Source organism: Dama dama, chromosome 6 (genome assembly GCF_033118175.1).
Source record: "Dama dama isolate Ldn47 chromosome 6, ASM3311817v1, whole genome shotgun sequence".
NCBI classification, from domain to species: domain Eukaryota; kingdom Metazoa; phylum Chordata; class Mammalia; order Artiodactyla; family Cervidae; genus Dama; species Dama dama.
Window position 1 is genome coordinate 38,567,706 of NC_083686.1, and position 19,866 is coordinate 38,587,571.

General features: G+C 33.3%; 1 protein-coding gene across 1 annotated transcript in view; it reads right to left on the minus strand.

Moving 5' to 3' along the window:
• Nucleotides 1-19,866, minus strand: part of ADGRL3 (adhesion G protein-coupled receptor L3) — a 927,638-nt gene that overhangs the window by 549,274 nt on the left and 358,498 nt on the right. The window contains exon 3 of the mRNA XM_061145874.1: nucleotides 19,249-19,467. Coding sequence (XP_061001857.1) covers nucleotides 19,249-19,303 — 55 coding nt within the window. The 5' untranslated portion in view covers nucleotides 19,304-19,467. The remainder of the gene's footprint in view (nucleotides 1-19,248; nucleotides 19,468-19,866) is intronic.

The window sequence follows — 19,866 nt, forward strand, 5'->3', positions numbered from 1 at the left end:
TCCATTCATCTGCTGATGGGCATCTAGGTTGCTTCCATGTCCTGGCTATTATAAACAGTGCTGCGATGAACATTGGGGTGCACGTGTCTCCTTCAGATCTGGTTTCCTTGGTGTGTATGTCCAGGAGTGGTATTGCTGGGTCATAAGGCCATTCTATTTCCAGTTTTTTAAGGAATCTCCACACTGTTTTCCATAGCGGCTATACTAGTTTGCATTCCCACCAACAGGGTAAGAGGGTTCCCTTTTCTCCACACCCTCTCCAGCATTTATTGCTTGTAGACTTTTGGATAGCAGCCATCCTGACTGGCGTGTAATGGTACCTCATTGTGGTTTTGATTTGCATTTCTCTGATAATGAGTGATGTTGAGCATCTTTTCATGTATTTGTTAGCCATCTGTATGTCTTCTTTGGAGAAATGTCTGTTTAGTTCTTTGGCCCATTTTTTGATTGGGTCATTTATTTTTCTGGAATTGAGCTTCAGGAGTTGCTTGTATATTTTTGAGATTAATCCTTTGTCTGTTTCTTCATTTGCTATTATGTTCTCCCATTCTGAAGGCTGTCTTTTCACCTTGATTATAGTTTCCTTTGTTGTGCAAAAGCTTTTAAGTTTCATTAGGTCCCATTTGTTTATTTTTGCTTTTATTTCCAATATTCTGGGAGGTGGGTCATAGAGGATCCTGCTGTGATTTATGTCGGAGAGTGTTTGCCTATGTTCTCCTCTAGGAGTTTTATAGTTTCTGGTTACATTTAGATCTTTAATCCATTTTGAGTTTATTTTTGTGTATGGTGTTAGAAAGTGTTCTAGTTTCACTCTTTTACAAGTGGTTGACCAATGTTCCCAGCACCACTTGTTAAAGCGATTGTCTTTTTTCCATTGTGTATTCTTGCCTCCTTTGTCGAAGATAAGGTGTCCATAGGTACGTGGATTTATCTCTGGACTTTCTATTTTGTTCCATTGATCTACATTTCTGTCTTTGTGCCAGTACTACACTCTCTTGATGACTGTGGCTTCGTAGTAGATCCTGAAGTCAGGCAGGTTGATTCCTCCAGTTCCATTCTTCTTTCCCAAGATTGCTTTGGCTATTCGAGGTTTTTTTTATTTCCATACCAATTGTGAAATTATTTGTTCTAGTTCTGTAAAGAATTCCATTGGTAGCTTGATAGGGATTGCATTGAATCTATAGATTGCTTTCTGTCGTATACTCATTTTCACAATGTTGATTCTTCCAAGCCGTGAACACGGGATATTTCTCCATCTGTTTGTGTCCTCTTTGATTTCTTTCATCAGTCTTTTATAGTTTTCTATGTATAGGTCTTTTGTTTCTTTAGGGAGATATATTCCTAAGTATTTTATTCTTCTTGTTGCAATGGGGAATGGCATTATTTCCTTAATTTCTCTGTTTTCTCATTGTTAGTGTATAGGAATGCAAGGGATTTCTGTGTCTTAATTTTATATCCTGCAACTTTACTATATTCGTTGCTTAGCTCTAGTAATTTTCTGGTAGAGTCTTCAGGGTTTTCTATGTAGAGGATCATGTCATCTGCAAACAGTGAGAGTTTCACTTCTTCTTTTCCTATCTAGATTCCTTTTATTTATTTTTCTCCTCTGATTGCTGTGCCCAAAACTTGCAAAACTATGTTGAAAAGTAGTGGTGAGAGTGTGCACCCTTGTCTTGTTCCTGATTTTAGGAGAAATGCTTTCAATTTTTCACCATTGAGGGTAATGTTTGCTGTGGGTTTGTCATATATAGCTTTTATTATGTTGAGGCATGTTCCTTCTATTCCTGCTTTCTGGACAGTTTTTATCATAAATGGATGTTTAATTTTGTCAAAGGCTTTTTCTGCATCTATTGAGATAATCATATGGTTTTTATCTTTCAATTTGTTAATGTGGTGTATTACATTGATTGATTTGTGGATATTAAAGAATCCTTGCATTCCTGGGGTAAAGCCCACTTGTTCAAGATGTACAATCTTTTTAATATATTGTTGGATTCTGTTTGCCAGAATTTTCTTAAGAATTTTTGCATTTATGTTCATCAGTGATATTGGCCTGTAGTTTTCTTTTTTTGTGTGGCATCTTTGTCTGGTTTTGGAATTAGGGTGATGGTGGCCTCATAGAATGAGTTTGGAAGTTTACCTTCTTCTTCAATTTTCTGGAAGAGTTTGAGTAAGATAGGTGTTAGCTCTTCTCTAAATTTTTGGTAGAATTCAGCTGTGAAGCCATCTGGCCCTGGGCTTTTGTTTACTGGAAGATTTCTGATTACAGTTTCAATTTTTGTGCTTGTGATGGGTCTATTAAGATCTTCTATTTCTTCCTGCTTCAGTTTTGGAAAGTTATACTTTTCTATGAATTTGTCTATTTCTTCCAAGTTGTCCATTTTATTGGCATAGAGCTGCTGGTAGTAATCTCTTATGATCCTTTGTATTTCAGTCTTGTCTGTTGTGATCTCTCCATTTTCATTTCAAATTTTGTTGATTTGGTTCTTCCCCCTTTGTTTCTTGATGAGTCTGGCTAATGGTTTGTCAATTTTGTTTATCTTTCCAAAAAACCAGCTTTTAGCTTTGTTGCTTTTTGCTATGGTCTCTTTTGTTGCTTTTGCATTTATTTCTGCCCTAATTTTTAAGATTCCTTTCCTTCTGTTAACCCTGGGGTTCTTCATTTCTTCCTTCTCTAGTTGCTTTAGGTGTGGAGCTAGGTTATTTATTTGACTTTTTTCTTTTCTTGAGGTAAGCCTGTAATGCTATTAACCTTCCCCTTAGCACTGCTTTTACAGTGTCCCATAGCTTTTGTGTTGTTGTGTTTTCATTTTCTTTTGTTTCTATGCATATTTTGATTTCTTTTTTGATTTCTTGACCAGACGGACATTTGTTGGCAAAGTAATGTCTCTGCTTTTTAATATGCTACCTAGGTTGGTCATAAATTTCCTTCCAAGGAGTAAGTGTCTTTTAATTTCATGGCTGCAATCACCATCTGCAGTGATTTTGGAGCTCAGAAAAATAAAGTCAGACACAGTTTCTGCTGTTTCCCCATCTATTTGCCATGAAGTGATGGGTCCAAATGCCATGATCTTAGTTTTCTGAATGCTGAGCTTTAAGCCAACTTTTTCACTCTCCTTTTTCACTTTCATCAAGAGGCTCTTTAGTTCTTCTTTACTTTCTGCCATAAGGGTGGTGTCATCTGCATATCTGAGGTTATTGATATTTCTCCCAGTAATCTTGATCTCAGCTTTTGCTTCTTCCCGTCCAGCGTTGCTCATGATGTACTTGCATAAAATTTAAATAAGCAGGGTGACAATATACAGCCTTGACGTACTCCTTTTCCTATTTGGAACCAGTCTGTTGTTCCATGTCTAGTTCTAACTGTTGCTTCTTGACCTGCATATAGATTTCTCAAGAAGCAGGCAGGTGGTCTGGTATTCCCATCTCTTTCAGAATTTTCCACAGTTTATTGTGATCCAGACAGTCAAAGGCTTAGGCATACTCAAAAAATCAGAAATAGTTTTTTTTTTTTTTTGGAACTCTCTTGGTTTTTCAATGATCCAGTGGATGTTGGCAATTTGGTCTTATTTCCTCTGCCTTTTCTAAAACCAGGTTGAAAAATCTGTAATTTCACCGTTTACATATTGCTGAAGCCTGGCTTGGAGAATTTAGAGCATTACCTTACTAGCGTGTGAGATGAATGCAATTGTTCGGTAGTTTCAGCATTCTTTCGCATTGCCTTTCTTTGGGATTGGAATGAAAATTGACCTTTTCCAGTCCTGTGGCCACTGCTGAATTTTCCAAATTTGCTGGCATATTGAGTGCAGCACTTCCACAGCATCATCTTTTAGGATTTGAAATAGCTCAACTGGAATTCCATCACTTCCACTAGCTTTGTTCGTAGTGGTGTTTCCTAAGGCCCACTTGACTTCACATTCCAGGATGTCTGGCTCTAGGTGAGTGATCACACCATCATGATTATGTGGGTTGTGAAGATCTTTTTTGTACAGGTCTTCTGTGTATTCTTGCCACCTCTTCTTAATGTCTTCTGCTTTTGTTAGGTCCCTACCATTTCTGTCCTTTAGTGAGCCCATCTTTGCATGAAATGTTCCCTTGGTATCTCTAATTGTCTTAGAACAGAGCTAAAATCTTAATTTTTTTAAATTTTTTTTAGTTTAGTTTTTAAAAATAGTGTATATGTTATCCTTAAGGTATTATATATATTCTGGGGAAATATTTGAGTTATAAATATAAACCTAATTTTTCTTCCTGAAGCTATTATAAAACTAAGTCTTCAAGATAAATATTGCAGTTATAGGTCTGGCATTCCATTAAAAATATGCAATCTCAAGTCTGGAAAGAACCCTCAACTCATATAATAGATAATAACTCTAAGATTTTCCCTGCTAAAAATTGCTAAGTTTCATACAAGGAGACTGTGACTACAAATTCACTCTGCTCTTCAGCCACCCCCCCCAATTACATATGAAGAAGCAAGTCATTCCCTATGTTGAGAAACATGGGATATCGGTACTATGTCATTCTCCACCTACTTGTCTAAATTCAATGCAAAAAGGCTATGTGCAAAACACATCAAGCTACTTCTAGAAGACACTTGTCTTCAAATATGTGTCTTTTTATTTCCAAGATTTAAGCAAATACAATATTGCTTTCCTTAAATTAAACTTTACAAACTTTACTTCTTTCCTTTTCCTCTTTTTTCTAGTTCATTCTTCTATTAACATATGCTGTTCTGACTGTTTTATTTCTAAATAAAATCACAGGTCTACAAAATAAGGTGATTCTCAATAGTTTGTTAAAATGCTTTGGAAGAAGCCTCTAAGAGTTGGTTAAGGGATTTTGATTTGAGTTTCTCTTCTAATAACTATGAAATGTCAGTGCACCATTAGATTGATAGTTCCAAGTTTATTTGTGCATGTTTTAATTAATGATACTACTGTGTATGATTCAAAGAGTTGCTATGAGCAGTTACTGATGTATTATGTGAAAAAGTGTTCAACTAATGGCAACGTGCTACATAAATGCTACAGATTATATTGAAATACTTGTTAACAAAAAATGACTGAGTTATCCAAAATATCTAAACCAATTTAGTGCCATATCTATATATATCTATTTATCTATAGAGAAAGGGTAGAAGAGGAGGGAAGGAGCAGGAAAGGAAAGGAGAGGGAGAGAGATGATTGCTATTATTTCTCTTTTTTTAAGTAACTGTCATTTTCCATTTTTTGTGCTTCTTTATGCATACCTGAAAGACTCTACCTTTCTGCCAGCACCTTCGTCTTGGCTATATTAATAAATTACTTCTTTCCTGATTTCTCCCTAATGTATGTATGACAGCTGCAAAATTGCTTTATAGACTGGGTACAATTGCACTCATTTTGCATGCTAGGAAGTTTATCCTCAAAGTCCTTCAAGCGAGGCTTCAGCACTATGTGAACTGAGAACTTCCAGATGTACAAGCTGGATTTAGAAAAGGCAGAGGAACCCAAGATCAAATTGCCAACATTTGTTGGGCAATAGACAAAGCAAGCAAATTTCAGGAAAAACATCTACTTCTGCTTCATTGACTATGCTGAAGCCACTGACTGTGGGGATCACAGCAAACTGGAAAATTCTTAAAAAGACAGGAATATGAGACCTTCTCTTCCTGCTCACCTTACCTGCCGCCTGAGAAAACTGTATGTAGGTCAAGAAGCAAAAGTTGGAACCTTAATGGAATAACAGACCAATTCAAAGTTGGGAAAAGAATAAGAAAAGGCTGTATAGTGTCACCCAGTTTATTTAACTTATATGCAGGGTACATCATGCAAAATGCCAGGCTGAATAAATCAAAAGCTATAATCAAGACTGCCAGGAGAAATATCCACAAACTCCATTGTTCAGATGATACCAGTCTAATGGCAGAGAGTGAAGAGGAAGTAAAGAGCCTAATGATGAGGGGGAAAGAGGAGAGTGAAAAAGCTGCCTTAAATCTCAACATTCAAAAAACTAAGATCACGACATCCAGTTCCATCACTTCGTGACAAATGGATGGGGAAGAAGTGGAAGCGGTAACAGATTTTATTTCTTTGGGCTCCAAAATGATTGTAGATGGTGAGTACAGCCATGAAATTAAAAGACGCCTGCTCCCTGGAAGGAAAGCTATAACAAACCTAGAAAGTAAGGACATCACCTTGCTTACAAAGGTCCGTGCAGTCAAAACTATGATTTATCCAGTAGTCATGTATGGATATAAGACTCAGACCATAAAGAAGGCTGAGCACCAAAGAATTGATGATTTCAAATTGTGGTGCTGGAGAGTCTCTTGACTCTTGAGAGTCCCTTGGACTGTAAAGAAATCAAACCAGTCAATATTAAAGGAAATCAACCCTGAATACTCATTGGAAGTACTGATATTGTAGCTGAAGCTCTAATACTTTGACCACCTGATGTGAAGAACTGACCCATTGGAGACCCTGATGTTGGGAAAGATTGAAGGCCAAAGGAGAAGAGGGTGGCAGAGGATGAAATGGTTAGAGATCTTCACTGACTGAAGGGACATGAATCTGAGCAAACTCTGGGAGATGGTGAAGGACAGGGAAGCCTGTAGTGCTGCTATCCACACCGTGGCAGAGTCGGATATGACTTAGCAATTTAACAGCAACAAAGTAATCTCTAACAATTGTCATAAATGTTCCAATTCTACCTGACTAAGGTAGAAACTATCAGGTAGAAACTACATCATGGGAGTTCTAATACAGAGAACACTCTGATTTAATTCTGGGTCTTAGAGAAGAAATGGCTCAGAAGTGATGAATTTTCTACCTGTATATGATGAAGCAACCTTTAGAGTATATGCATTTATTATTTAACTCAACAGATTCTTCTAATGCTTGTCTTATGTAGTGATCATATGCTCTATGTGTATATACAACTTTCCTTTCAAACTGAGTTTCTCGCTCTTTTATAAAACAGAGCTTGTTACAGGAAAATAAAACACTTTTAAATGTTTTAAACTTTCATCAAAGACTGAATATTCAAGTTCTGAAAGCTATATAAGACATCCTGACTAGTGGAAAAAGCAAACACCTGTTATGAATAAAGCTAAAGGGAAATTAAATTCCCAGTGTTAAAAAACAAAAGAGACAACATTAAAAGATTATTTTTAATTGTCTTTCAACCATGGTATCCTCTATGTTCTAAAAATAAATGAAAAATTGTGGTTCACTGTAATGGTTGCTTACTCTGAAATACTGCAATAGAAATATCTCAAACATTTGTTAAAATGAATAAGCAGAGAATAAAATTCTTGTACTGATACAAATTTGTAAAAAAAAAAAAAAAATCAGCTCTTGAAAGGACATTATTTTCATTTAAATTAAATAAAATGTCACAACTGTCTCTCTGTAAACATAATGCAAACAGATTTCAATTCATGATAACAAAAGTATAACTCTGGAATTTAATCTTTGGAGAATACAAATATTCTTTTAATTTCCCTTCCTCTTCTCTCCTCTTACAGAATGTTAACATTTTAATGGTATAGAAAATGTGCCTTCAGAATGTCCTAAATAATTTCTTTGAAAATCTTTATAACTATAGTAATGAGCCACTTTACCTTAATCCCATTGACACCTGTACTTGACATGTAGGGAAAAAAGAAACAGCAAAAAATTATACATATTTTGACAGAGATCTGTCTTGTTAGTGAGTGCTTTCTCCCCATCCTAAGCTAATCATAACTGGCATTTCTGAAGGTAGTTGAGAAGAATGAAAACGTTTTATGGATGATTTTTCAAATAATAAGGAACTTCTACCAATCAACCCCATCCTCAGCACATATACAAAATGAATGCCTAAATGCTGGTTCACAAGAAAGCAGACATGCTAACAGGCTCACAGGTCAAAACAACTGACTATGTTTTTATATTTTGATATATATAGAGAGAGTGTGATTATTATTGGACTCTTACTTCTAAAAATTGACATGCTGATTTTTAATTTGTGTGTGTAGACACGAGGTCAAGCCTGCCTCTGACAACCGTGTGTAACCCGTAAAACATCTGGGCTTTCTCAGCTCTTCCAACTGTCCTGAGCCACTGTGACTAATATAAAAGGGTTCCCTTTAAGCAAATATGAGTGCTCCCTGGAGGGAGCATCATGTCAGCCTGTTGCTTTGAATTTTATGTATTATCTGTCTTCATTATTTAATCATGTGTCCTTAAGGTCTGCATGGTTTCACCAACTTCACTATCAAAAGGAATTTTTAAAATGGATCATTGCTAAACAGTCACCACCATTGTTGATTTATAACAAGAGCTACAGAAAATAAGAGTCCTGATTTAATTCAGGTAGTGTCTGTGATCACTGCTTTCACAGTATCTCTAACAGCTTGGAGAGAAGCAGTAATATGTAAAAGCTGTTTCTTCTTTCATCCATATAGAGGATTTTTTTTTTTTTTCATCTACATGGTCTAATCATGTCTGGATCTTTTTTCCTCATGATATCTGTTATTTTCTAAGTCAACAACAAAATTAACTGGTTTTGAAGTCATCAGAGTCTCGGAAAAAAAATGAATCATTGTAAAATACTATTTTGAATTTGTATATTATTTTATCTTTGTATTTAATCAAACAATGATTTTTCTAATTCAGCTCAATGTATTTACCCCTTTTTACTTTACATTACATTAATAATATCAAAGGGAGGGTACATGTGTCACTTATTATTCAGTTTCTTCAAACCTGGGAAGATTAGTAAAGACAGGAAATTTCACTAGGTTTAGAGACTAATTAAAAGCAACAGGCTTAACAATGAATAGTTTTTCAACACTCAAACTTTTTTTTTTTTTTCCTGCTTATCTAAGCTTAAGATGTTCATTAGTAACTCATTAAAGACTTGGTTACAGTCCAGTGGGTGAGTCCTGAATATAATGATGGAATGTGTGTACAAATGTGTAGACTCATAATTAGAGAAACTGTCACATTTGGGGATTAAGAATATACAATGCAGTCTTTGAAAAACACTATGGAAAGTAAGTGACCCAAGACAGTGTAGTATTTAAAAATTTGCTAACTATCCTAAAAACTATTTGGTTTTTAGGTCTAATTCCTAAAGGTATGTTTTAATGACCACATTTTCCCAAGATTAAATGTGTGAGGCTTGGTGCTAAGGCCTTTCTATACATTATTTTACTTAATTCTCATACTACAACAAAGTAGGCCTAATTACCCTTATAACAAATAAGGAAACTGTGATTCAAATTGGTTAAGGTCATGTTTCTTGGAAGTAACAGAATTAGATTGGAATTAGATTCTAAGGCCTGAAATCTTTTCACTTCATTCAATAGAACCATGCAAATTAGAATTCCAAAGCAGTTTAAATTGAATAATACTATAAACTTCAGTTTCTGGGCTTCATGTAAGCATTACATTCTAAATACAACTTCCTTTATTCAGGGTTTCTTAAAAATGTAACAACTGTTCAATATTAATATTTATAAATCATTATCTTTATTTAGTCCTAATCTTTTCTCCCAAAATAGTTATATTTCAGATAAGTCCAATGCACTGAAATAGTGCAAGTTGACTAGGATTTTTTCCAAATAATACCTCAAGTCCTTTTCCACTTCTCATCCTTATCTGTTTGTTTAAAGATGTGATATGAGTGAGTTCAAAGGATACTAAGTAACATGTGTAGATTTGACAGATACAACAAATCACATAACTTTCTTGAGATTTAAAGAGGCATTGAATTGTTTGTAGAACATACCAGAGAAAATAAGTCTATGGAAATAAAAGATGTGCCGTTTATAATTTGAGCCAAGATACAAAAAATGTAAAATAGAGGATTTTCTGAATCTGGTAGAAGAATTCAGACTAGAACAAAAATAGAAACACTTTTGGCCATCACAATGAAAGCTTAATCTTCTTTATCATTTTCTTAAGGAGGAGTAATTGGAAACTAACTAGAAGAATCCAATGAATTACCTAACTATTCTGTGTATCATTCACCACTATACAATTCACATATCAGAATAAAGTTTCAATCATTGTCAATTAGTAGTTTTTGCAATCATATAAAAGAACAAGTTAATGAACCATTTTTAGAACACAAATTCATAAGTAAAAAAGCAGGTAGAGTGGGGCTAGACAAATGATATATGATTTCACAGTGAATTTAAAATAGCTGAGATTTAGGTGGGCAAATTCAAGCAAAAAGCTTCTTAGAAAATGCAATCTAAAGATTTCTTAAATCCAAATGTGCTGTAACAATGGTACCCTGTGATCTTTTTACAAAAATATATTTATATAAAGAATACTTAGAAACAAAAAATAAAAAAGAAATGATTAAATAATATTTCTTCAAGTAAGATATGCAAATGACCAAGTACACGAAAATAGGCTCAAGATTATGCATTAGAGAAATGTAAATCAAGATTGGGAGTTTAGGACTGACATGTACAAACTAAAGTATTTAAAATAGATCACCAAAAAGAAACTACTGAGTAGCAAAAAAAAAAAAAAAAATTTAGCTTGTCCAAAAAAAAAAAATAAATAAATACTACTTCATTTTGCCCAGATTGATTAAAAGAAAAAAGACAAGTGTAGTTGAGAATGTAAGAACATTCATGTTAATGTTTGCAACATATAACTGTGCAACCACTTTGGAAAGTAGTTCAGCACTTCCTCAAAATGTTGCATATAGTAATCATGTGACTCAGCAAGTCCAGTCCTAGGTTTATACCCAAGAAAAGTGAAAACATTCACACAACCATTTATGCATGAATTTTCATAACCACACTATACAAAATAGCCAAAAAGTGGGGAATAATTCAAATTTTCATCCACTGGAAAATATAATGTGGTATATTTATATAACAGGTTACTTGGAAACAAAACAAGAACTACTGATAGATACATGCCATGGTATACATAAATTTTTAAAATATTATGCTAAATGAAAGAAGCAAGTTGCAATGTCTACAAAAGGGAATTGCATAGAGACATTGATTAGTGATGGTCAGGGACTGGGTCTTCCCAAGGGGAAGATGGATGTGACCACTAATGGATATAGGATTTCTTTTTGGAAGACTAATTACATTCTAAAAGGTGTACCACTATGCAAACACTAAAATCCACCGAACTAAGCACTTTAAATGGGTAAATTTTATGGTATATGAAATATATCTCAGGAAAGATACTTTAAATACCCATTTATACATTAAAAAGATATTGATGCATCAAATCTAATTTTTAAAAAACTACAACATATCTTATAAATATTTTCTTCTTCCTTCATCACAAGAGGACTACAATTTTCAGACTTATTTATAGGTGTGGCTATGAGGCAGAGTTTTAATTAATGGAAGTGGAAGCAAAAGTAATGTGCACTATTTCCAAGCATATCCATATAAGAACCTCCCACTGGAATCCTCCCAATACTCTTCTTCCTTCTGTGGACAGGAATGACAATGAGCCTCAGAAAGATATTAGAACTTTTGTGCCATTAATAGACTGAGTCTATAAATAACTGTGAGAACAAGAGAATGGCATCCCCTCTGTCCTTTATACGCAGAGACTCGCACGCGCGCGCACACACACACACACACACACACACTATCCAACCAGAAACATTTACCTTTCTTGAAATGTTTGGTGAACAAGAAAATATTCTCTAGAAGCTATTATTCATTTTGAATTCTACTGTGACCACAGCCAAAGTTTATGCTATCTAATACATTAAGAATGGAAATTAAAGTAGGCAACTCAAAGAAGTCTTTCTCCAGAAGTTTCAAAATGTTTAGTTGGAAAAACACACACACACAATCGATTTGATCCTTATTTGACTCTTTCTTGTCTTAGATATTTGATTTTCTGAGGAGTCATTCCTTGAAAATTACAACACAAATATAAAGTGCAGTGATGTTTTAGTAATCTCATTTTCACAATTGATCAATTACCCTAATTTTGATATTATATCTTAATTACTGTTCTTTCATAATATATGTTAAATTTATATCTTCCTATTACTCTTTTTACTTTTGTAAAATTTTGCTTAATATTCTATATATATCAATATATATTTTAGAATAATGTTGTTAAATTTCTACACGGAAAAGCTAACATTGGTACTCTGAATGCAGTTGTGTGAGCATACATAAAAATTAACTTGGAGATAACTTACAATTTTGCTGTTCCTACCCTTGTTTTATTCAGGAACATGGTACAATTCACAGTAAGTTTCTCAGTTTTCTTCTCAAAGGTTTAATGTAGTTCCTCCTATATTCCCTAAGTAACTCAGGCATTTCATTTCTATTGTGATGTAATCATATATGCATGTATGAATCATAAACCTGAACTTAGTGCTCTAATTAATTCTGAGAAAGTTATCATATTATTAATTTTCTGAATGCATCATAATCCCCCTGCAAATAACTATTATATCTTAATATTTTAATATTTACTTTTATTTATATTTTGTTCATTATTATAGTAGCCAACACTTGTGGAATTATTTTAAACAAATTGTGGTGATAATAAGCAAGGCTGTTTTGATCATTTATGACCATTTATTTTAGACAGTTGTGAATTAATAAAAAAAGTCATTCTTTTACTTTCCATACTACCAAGAGATTTTCTTCTATGGGTACAAAGATACAGTCAAATTTTATATACAACCATGTTCCCTTATACTGTGATTTGTAACTGTAATGTATCAATGACCTTCAATGCTGAGCCAGTAATATATGGTTAGATAAACAATGATCCCTTCATATAACACGCTATCATAATTTTTGAAACTTTAATGAAGGGCTAGAAATGTCTTAATTTTAAGGTGAAATCAGTATTAAAGATACAACTTTTATTTCTAAAGTTATTCTACTTTTAAAAAATATGCGCTTTCACGACTGCAAAAAATATCTAACAACCATTAGTATTAATTATACCACCAGGTCACGGGATTATTGAATTTTAACCTTCTGATTTAAATTTGTTTGAGTGGGATTACTTAGACATTAAAATAGGTGACACTGGTAATCTCAAACAAAGAAATAGACGAGACTATGTTCTTATACTCTATCAAGCTATAACCTTGACTTCATGACTTCATACCACCACAAGCTACAGTGTGCATAGAACAAATAAACACAAAAAGTTTATTAAGTGTCACTGTGAGAGCCTAGTTTTGTTTGAAGATGTCTATCCGTTACTTTTGGAAATACAACCAGCATATTTCTCTTGCAAATCCTTAGCTAGCCTAACTCCTTTGGTCAAATCATTCACACACAGTTTTTCTGAAACAAAGACAAGTTTTTATATTTAAAGAAACTAGTTCTGCTATGATGGTAAAGAAACATAGATTCAAATAAAATAAAAATGCAATTATTAAAATAAAAAGTTTATTTTTAATTCATCAATTAAAAATCTGAAATAAATTAAAGAATGACTCAACCCTAGTTTTCAACAGGGCCTTATTCTAAACTGTCAAATTAAAACAGATGATAATATAACATTGATATACAGCATCTTATTTGCATGATAAGACTCTTTCCTATTGCATTTCAATTTTTTGATTGGTCATTAGCAATTATTTTCCAATCTGAATGCAGGAAATAATTGTATGAAAAATGTCCTATGGCTATTTACATGAAATTATAAATATAAGAGCACTATTCTTACATTGAGAATGAAAATAAATAGCAATGCAAAGAAGAGGGAGACAGATAATTAGATACTTATATATTACATATCAAATTACTTGAAATTTATTCAACATCAAATGCACAACAACCATCCTAGTATAGTCTACCCCAAAGCCAAGAAGCACAAAAAATAATACATGATCCTAAACCCTCGGAACAGTCACAGTAGATAAAATCTGAAGATAGAAAACACTACTTTGCTCTCAAAGTGCACATTTGTTACTTGCAGATGAGTCTCACTACAATAAAATTCTCACAGAACATGTTTTGCAAAGGCAAAATAAAATTAGTTTCCAATTGCCAAACTGTACACTGAATGCATAGGGAAGGCTCCTAAACACATTCTTACAAAGGAGAGCTTTCAGGCGTCCATACTGGGAGTACATACTGCTGTACCAGAGACTGCACAGTTAACTTTTGAAATATATATTAATGTTTATTTTGAATTTCAGTACCAAGTGGCTAATGTATTAATAGACGCTATAGGATGTGTTCTCAATAATCTCATGTATCATGATGATGACAAAGATTTCTCAGTATAACATACTTGACCATACAGATAGTGATATTACTGCAACTTTACAAATTGTCTAGGCTGGCAAGCATTATAAACATTTAAAGGATGATTAATTTCTAGAAAAGAAGAAGAAAAAAAAAAAAGCTAAGCACAGCTTAGACGTCAACCTACCTTTTTCACCATTAATAAAACATGGCTTCATAAACAAATTTATATGGTACTATTTTCTGTGGTAAAATTTAATTTGGTACTTTCTCAAGCTTCACATATTATTAAAGGTTAAAATATTTTGAATTATTATTTTAAATCATTGACACATTAAATATTACTGTAACTAAAAATAGATTAATAATAAAGCAAATTACACAGAAACATATAGTACAAGATATATGTGTTTGATCATTGTTTTGTCCCTGCTAAGAACTGTTTATAATAATTAACTTGTTAGCTTTAAAGTTCATTAATACATAAATACACATTCAACTTTACCAACACAAAATAGACTTGGGGAAAAAAGTACATATATGGTGGCTCATGAAATAATTTTTTAAATTCTACTTTTTTTGCAAAGATTCACTAAAACTACTGTTGCCTTTTACACACAGTAAGCTACAATGATCCTGTTTTCTATCTCTGTCATTGTGACATACTTGCTAAGTACAGTTTAATTAACATAAGATGCAGTTAAAATATTTGAGCATCGCAATCACCTTCTCAACTCCCAACCCATTATGGCTTGGGGGACGTCCCTCCCAAGGACAAATATCCTAGTGTGGGTCGTATACTGAACCATGATACTGTTTTACGGCCAGTCAGGATGAGTCCCAGGTGTTCATGTTATCACTGGATTTTTGTTCTCTGATCCCTCTCTTTTCCCTTGCTCCCAACCACATCATTAGAACAAAACAGTCTTTTATCTTCATGCAACACTACATTAGTTAACAGCAAAGAACTGGCCATCTGCTTTCACTACATCTCTTTCCTTCTGCCAGGTCTCATTGCATTATAGATAAGGATTTTATGGTTATACAGGAAGGAGACACAATCATGGAAAACAGAAAAATAGAAATACAGAGGTACACAGAGACATAAAATATGGACAGATAAACACAGAACCAGAGACATTTCTTAAGTTTAAAGTTGTATATATATAAATATACACAAAATGTGGATATACTAATTTAAGTTTATTTTCCTATAAAAAATACTGGCCAGACTCTCTAGGATGATGTGGGCGATTACTCAACTAATGTAAATGTTATTCAGAATTAATTATTTAGCTTAGTTTCTAATTTTACCCATGCAGGAATCATGCAAAAATGCATCACTGACAATTACATACTACTACCACTGACAATAGAGAATTTTATACTATAATATACTGACAATTATATGTTGTCTTTATATATATCTAATACATACAATCAGTTTGACAATAATTTTGTTTATATACTAGTATTAAAATTTTCTGGCAAAACCAAAATCCTGAGGTTCTAGTAGCAAAAGACTTCAATTCTCAGGGTAAGAATAAGTATAATTGTATATCTTCCTTATCTAATGCTGAGAGGTTTAGCTCTATTTCAAAGTAATTAGGGGTAGGAAAATAAAACAGAAAGATTTACTAAGTGACAAGCACTATGTTAGGAACTATGTGTATATCATTCATTTCTTAAAATAACCCCACATGGAGTAAGTGTTTATTCTTACAGATGAAAAGCAGGCTTACAAATTTCTTAGTTACTATAAGCTTGAAGGAAGGATTAAAAATCCCTTGTTCATTACCATAGCTTTAGCAGCTAGCACAGTCATCTGACTCGCAGTCTATGATAAATGTTATTTGTTAACTAATTTACCAAGTAACTGTTACAGAAACTTGTAGGCAGTAGAACTGAAATTTTATCTCAGATCTGTTAAGACCAGATAGGTCTATGTCCAGTCGGTCTATGCCCAGAACATGGAAGAGGCAGAAATCTACCTTTTTACCTTATCTGTTCACAAGAACCAGTAGAGCTGATGTGGAATTTTCTATAGGGAAGAATGGCTTTAACAGGAACTGATTATTTACTGGCAGTAAGACCAGAGCTCAAGAAGCTAAATCCTTCATTTTAAGACCTCTCTGGGTCTCATGTGCAACTTTAGTCAAGTTGTTTGGTCACTTGGTACCCCAATACTTTCACTATAAAAAGTTAATGGTAATGATGATAATAATAAGTAATATTAAACCTATGAGAATGCTGGGATAATTAATTATACCAATACATTTAAAGTTTATGGCCATTGAATCACTATGTCCTTCTCACTCAGTCATGTCCAACTCTTTGTGACCCCATGGACTATAACATGCCAGGCTCCACTGTCCTTGGAATTCTTCAGGCAAGAACACTGGAGTGGGAAGACATTCCCTTCTCCAGGCCATCTCCTCGATCTAGGGGTCAAACCCCGGTCTCCTGCATTGCAGGCGGATTCTTTACTGTCTGAGCTACCAGGGAAGTAGTCACCATTATTATTTACTCTGGAGAAAAGGCCAGAAATTCGGGTCATATCCAGAAAAGTTAATTCTCTCTCATCAGGAGAACAAATATAGCTAGGCATTGCATCAACAGTAGGCAAGGACATGCTATCCAGGGATGTTTTGGGAAAAAAGTACCTCTATTACTAAGACATCTATTTTATTTCAGTCCTCTCAGGTTTCAAGCTATATGGTTTTCCTTCAAGCCAGGACTGGTGGGGACTCTAAAAATGCCTAATTCTATTAGATTTCTGCACTGATCAAAGGCACACACACTTTCTGTTTATGAGCAAGCTGAACTCCAAAAGTCTGCTTGCATGGAGCCCTTCATTTACAAGTCTGAAGTGGCATCACAAGGCAATGGAGAAAGCCTTCCATAGAAGGCAGCCAAAACTGACTTGCATTTTCTCTGGTAAAAAAATTTTAAAATACTTACACAAGGTAATAAGAATAAAGTTGTAAGTGGAAAGTTTCTATATTGTTTAGCCTGATATGCGTAGGATGATATAAAGTAGTTCACAGAAAATGAAAATATTATTTTAGTTTTTTAGTCAAAATATTTTATATATTTTTATATACTAGGGTCAGTATTCTCTGTGCTTTATTAGTTTTTAAAAACTTACTAGAGTTACTTGAAGAGATTATATGTATGTTTATCTGTGCTTGTTCAGTACAGGTTTCAACTCAAGAATCATGGTGTAAGGCTCAGTGATCTTTGGGACCGATGAGATACATAGTAGGTGTCAGGTTTAGGAGACCAGAAACTGCACCTCTGAAAAGAAAGTCTTTCTTACAATGTGTATTTCTGCTATTTTTAACCTACCTTGCTCTAACAGTACAATTTTAGACTGACTTTGTAAACGTGAACTGTACATATACTTAGAGTTGTTTTTTTTTTTTCCTGAATATCAGTATCAAATGAAGAAGCTCTCAGGGTAAGCTAATTCTTAAATGTTACAATTTACTGGAACAAAAATATACTGGAAGGGTAGATAGTATGATGAAGGACATTAACATGTTCAATCACTTAATATCAGTCATGTTCTGTGCTAGATTTTTTACATATCCTATTTATTTAATCTTCAAATAACCTTACGAGTGAGACATTTTCACAATATCAAAAAGGCTAAGCAGAATCATCTTTAGGCACACTGACAATTAGAAAAGCATTTGTTTAAAGGAACATAATTCCTATACTGTCCCATATCACAAAATGTTATACATGCCCAAGTATGTGAATGTACAAGTGTCACATCAGTATAAGAATTAAGGAAAAAATTTGAAATATTTAACAAATTTACATTGTTTAAAATGAGACGGTTGTATAATTTTACTTTTTTTTTTTTTAAAAAGCACTAATCTTATAGCAATTTGTTAGAAATAAAGTTGTGAAAGCAGGGGAACTTTAGGGAAAATGTCAAAAGGCAAGTGACTTTATCCTGTTTTTATACTGACAGTATAATGCAATTCATGTTAAAACATATGAATGAGTCAAATTAAGAACTGCATCACTGACAAAGTACAGTAGATTTCTATAGTCAATTAAAAACCAAAAGTGAGCCAAGGAGGCTAAAAAGTCATTTCAGCTGCCTGCTAAACTATAATACTCTGAGACCTCCTAAGCAGTGGCAAGTGCAGCTGTGTCCGTTTTTCTTTGTTATAATTATTATTAACATATGTGACAGTGACTGTATTATGCCATTTTCATCTAAGGACAAAACTAATGATAATCAATAGAAAACAATAAATTGGGAAAGAGTAACATATGTATAGACTGTAATCTGGCAATTTTTAGAGGGATTAAATAAATATTATACTAAGTGGTACAGAATTTGTTTTGCTTATTTATTGACTAATTAGATGTTTTATAAAAATTTGCAAAGGAAGATGGATCATTTCTTACCTATCATACTCATACTAATAAGTACCAAGATGTCTAAATGAACAATGTATACTGTCTTTTATGAGTATATTAGCATGTTTCAGGAAAAATACATTTTTGCTTATGTTGGTACTCTTTTGATAATGCTTTTTGTCTCTTTTCTCGTTAAAAGGGATATCCCAATTCTGTCTTAATGAGAGGTTTCAATTTAATTTTGTGTGTTAAGGATTGAGCAAGGTACTAAACACTCAGAAACAAATAATTACTGGGTTCAGGAAAGCAGAGTTTGGGAGTGTTTTCTTTCAAAAGGACATTTACTGTATTAAAAGCTATTTTACTTAGCAAAATAGGTCAATTAAATTCATAATAAATGATAGTTAATAATTCAAATGATACTCCTTAAGGGTGATAAAAATAATAAAACATGAAATTTTAAAAAAAATAGCTTGGTTAGATACACATTTGAAATGGTATTTTAAGAAATAAAACTAAACATTATTTATTGCAGCTTAAATTACATTACTTACAGTTATTATTACATGGTAGGCAAAAACTGCAAAATCATAGCACAAAAATTTAAAAGAAAGGGTCTAATGTAAATTACTGAGACAACATTAAGTGTCACAGAAAAATATAATTAAAAGTCTTACCATGAATTATCGGTGCTAAGAGCATCATGAAGACTAGTAGCTGTGATGGCCACATGGTCGTGAGCTCGGCAGTGAGGGTGCCTCGGGAGTGAGTGTTCTAAACTTAAAATAAGTGTCTTTCTGATTCTTTTTCTGTATCCCAAGATGGATGATTAAAAACAAAACAGCTCAAAAAGAAATATTCTTCAAAACAGAAACACCAATACCCAATTCAGAATCCTGCAAACAAGAAAAAAAAAAAAAGTTATCAAATATAGGTTTTATCATTTCCCTGAAAGTTGACAAGAACATCTGTATACATCCTCCCTTCTTCATTGTAATGAATACACACATCATATATAAAAATAAGTAAGTAACCTAAAAGACATTATTAACTTATGTATTACCACAGTGTTTATTTCCCAATCCCCAAACTTACTGAAACAAGTAATTCAGTCTCACTGGATAAATTAATATAAACTATACTCATTAGTATAATAATTAATTTGTATAATTCATCAATAGGTTTAAATACATTTGGTGTTTACTCACAGTAAATATATCCACAAATATAATTTTTACTAACAATAGAAAAGTTAAAAAAAAATCATTCATTATGATTACTATATGTGTAAACAA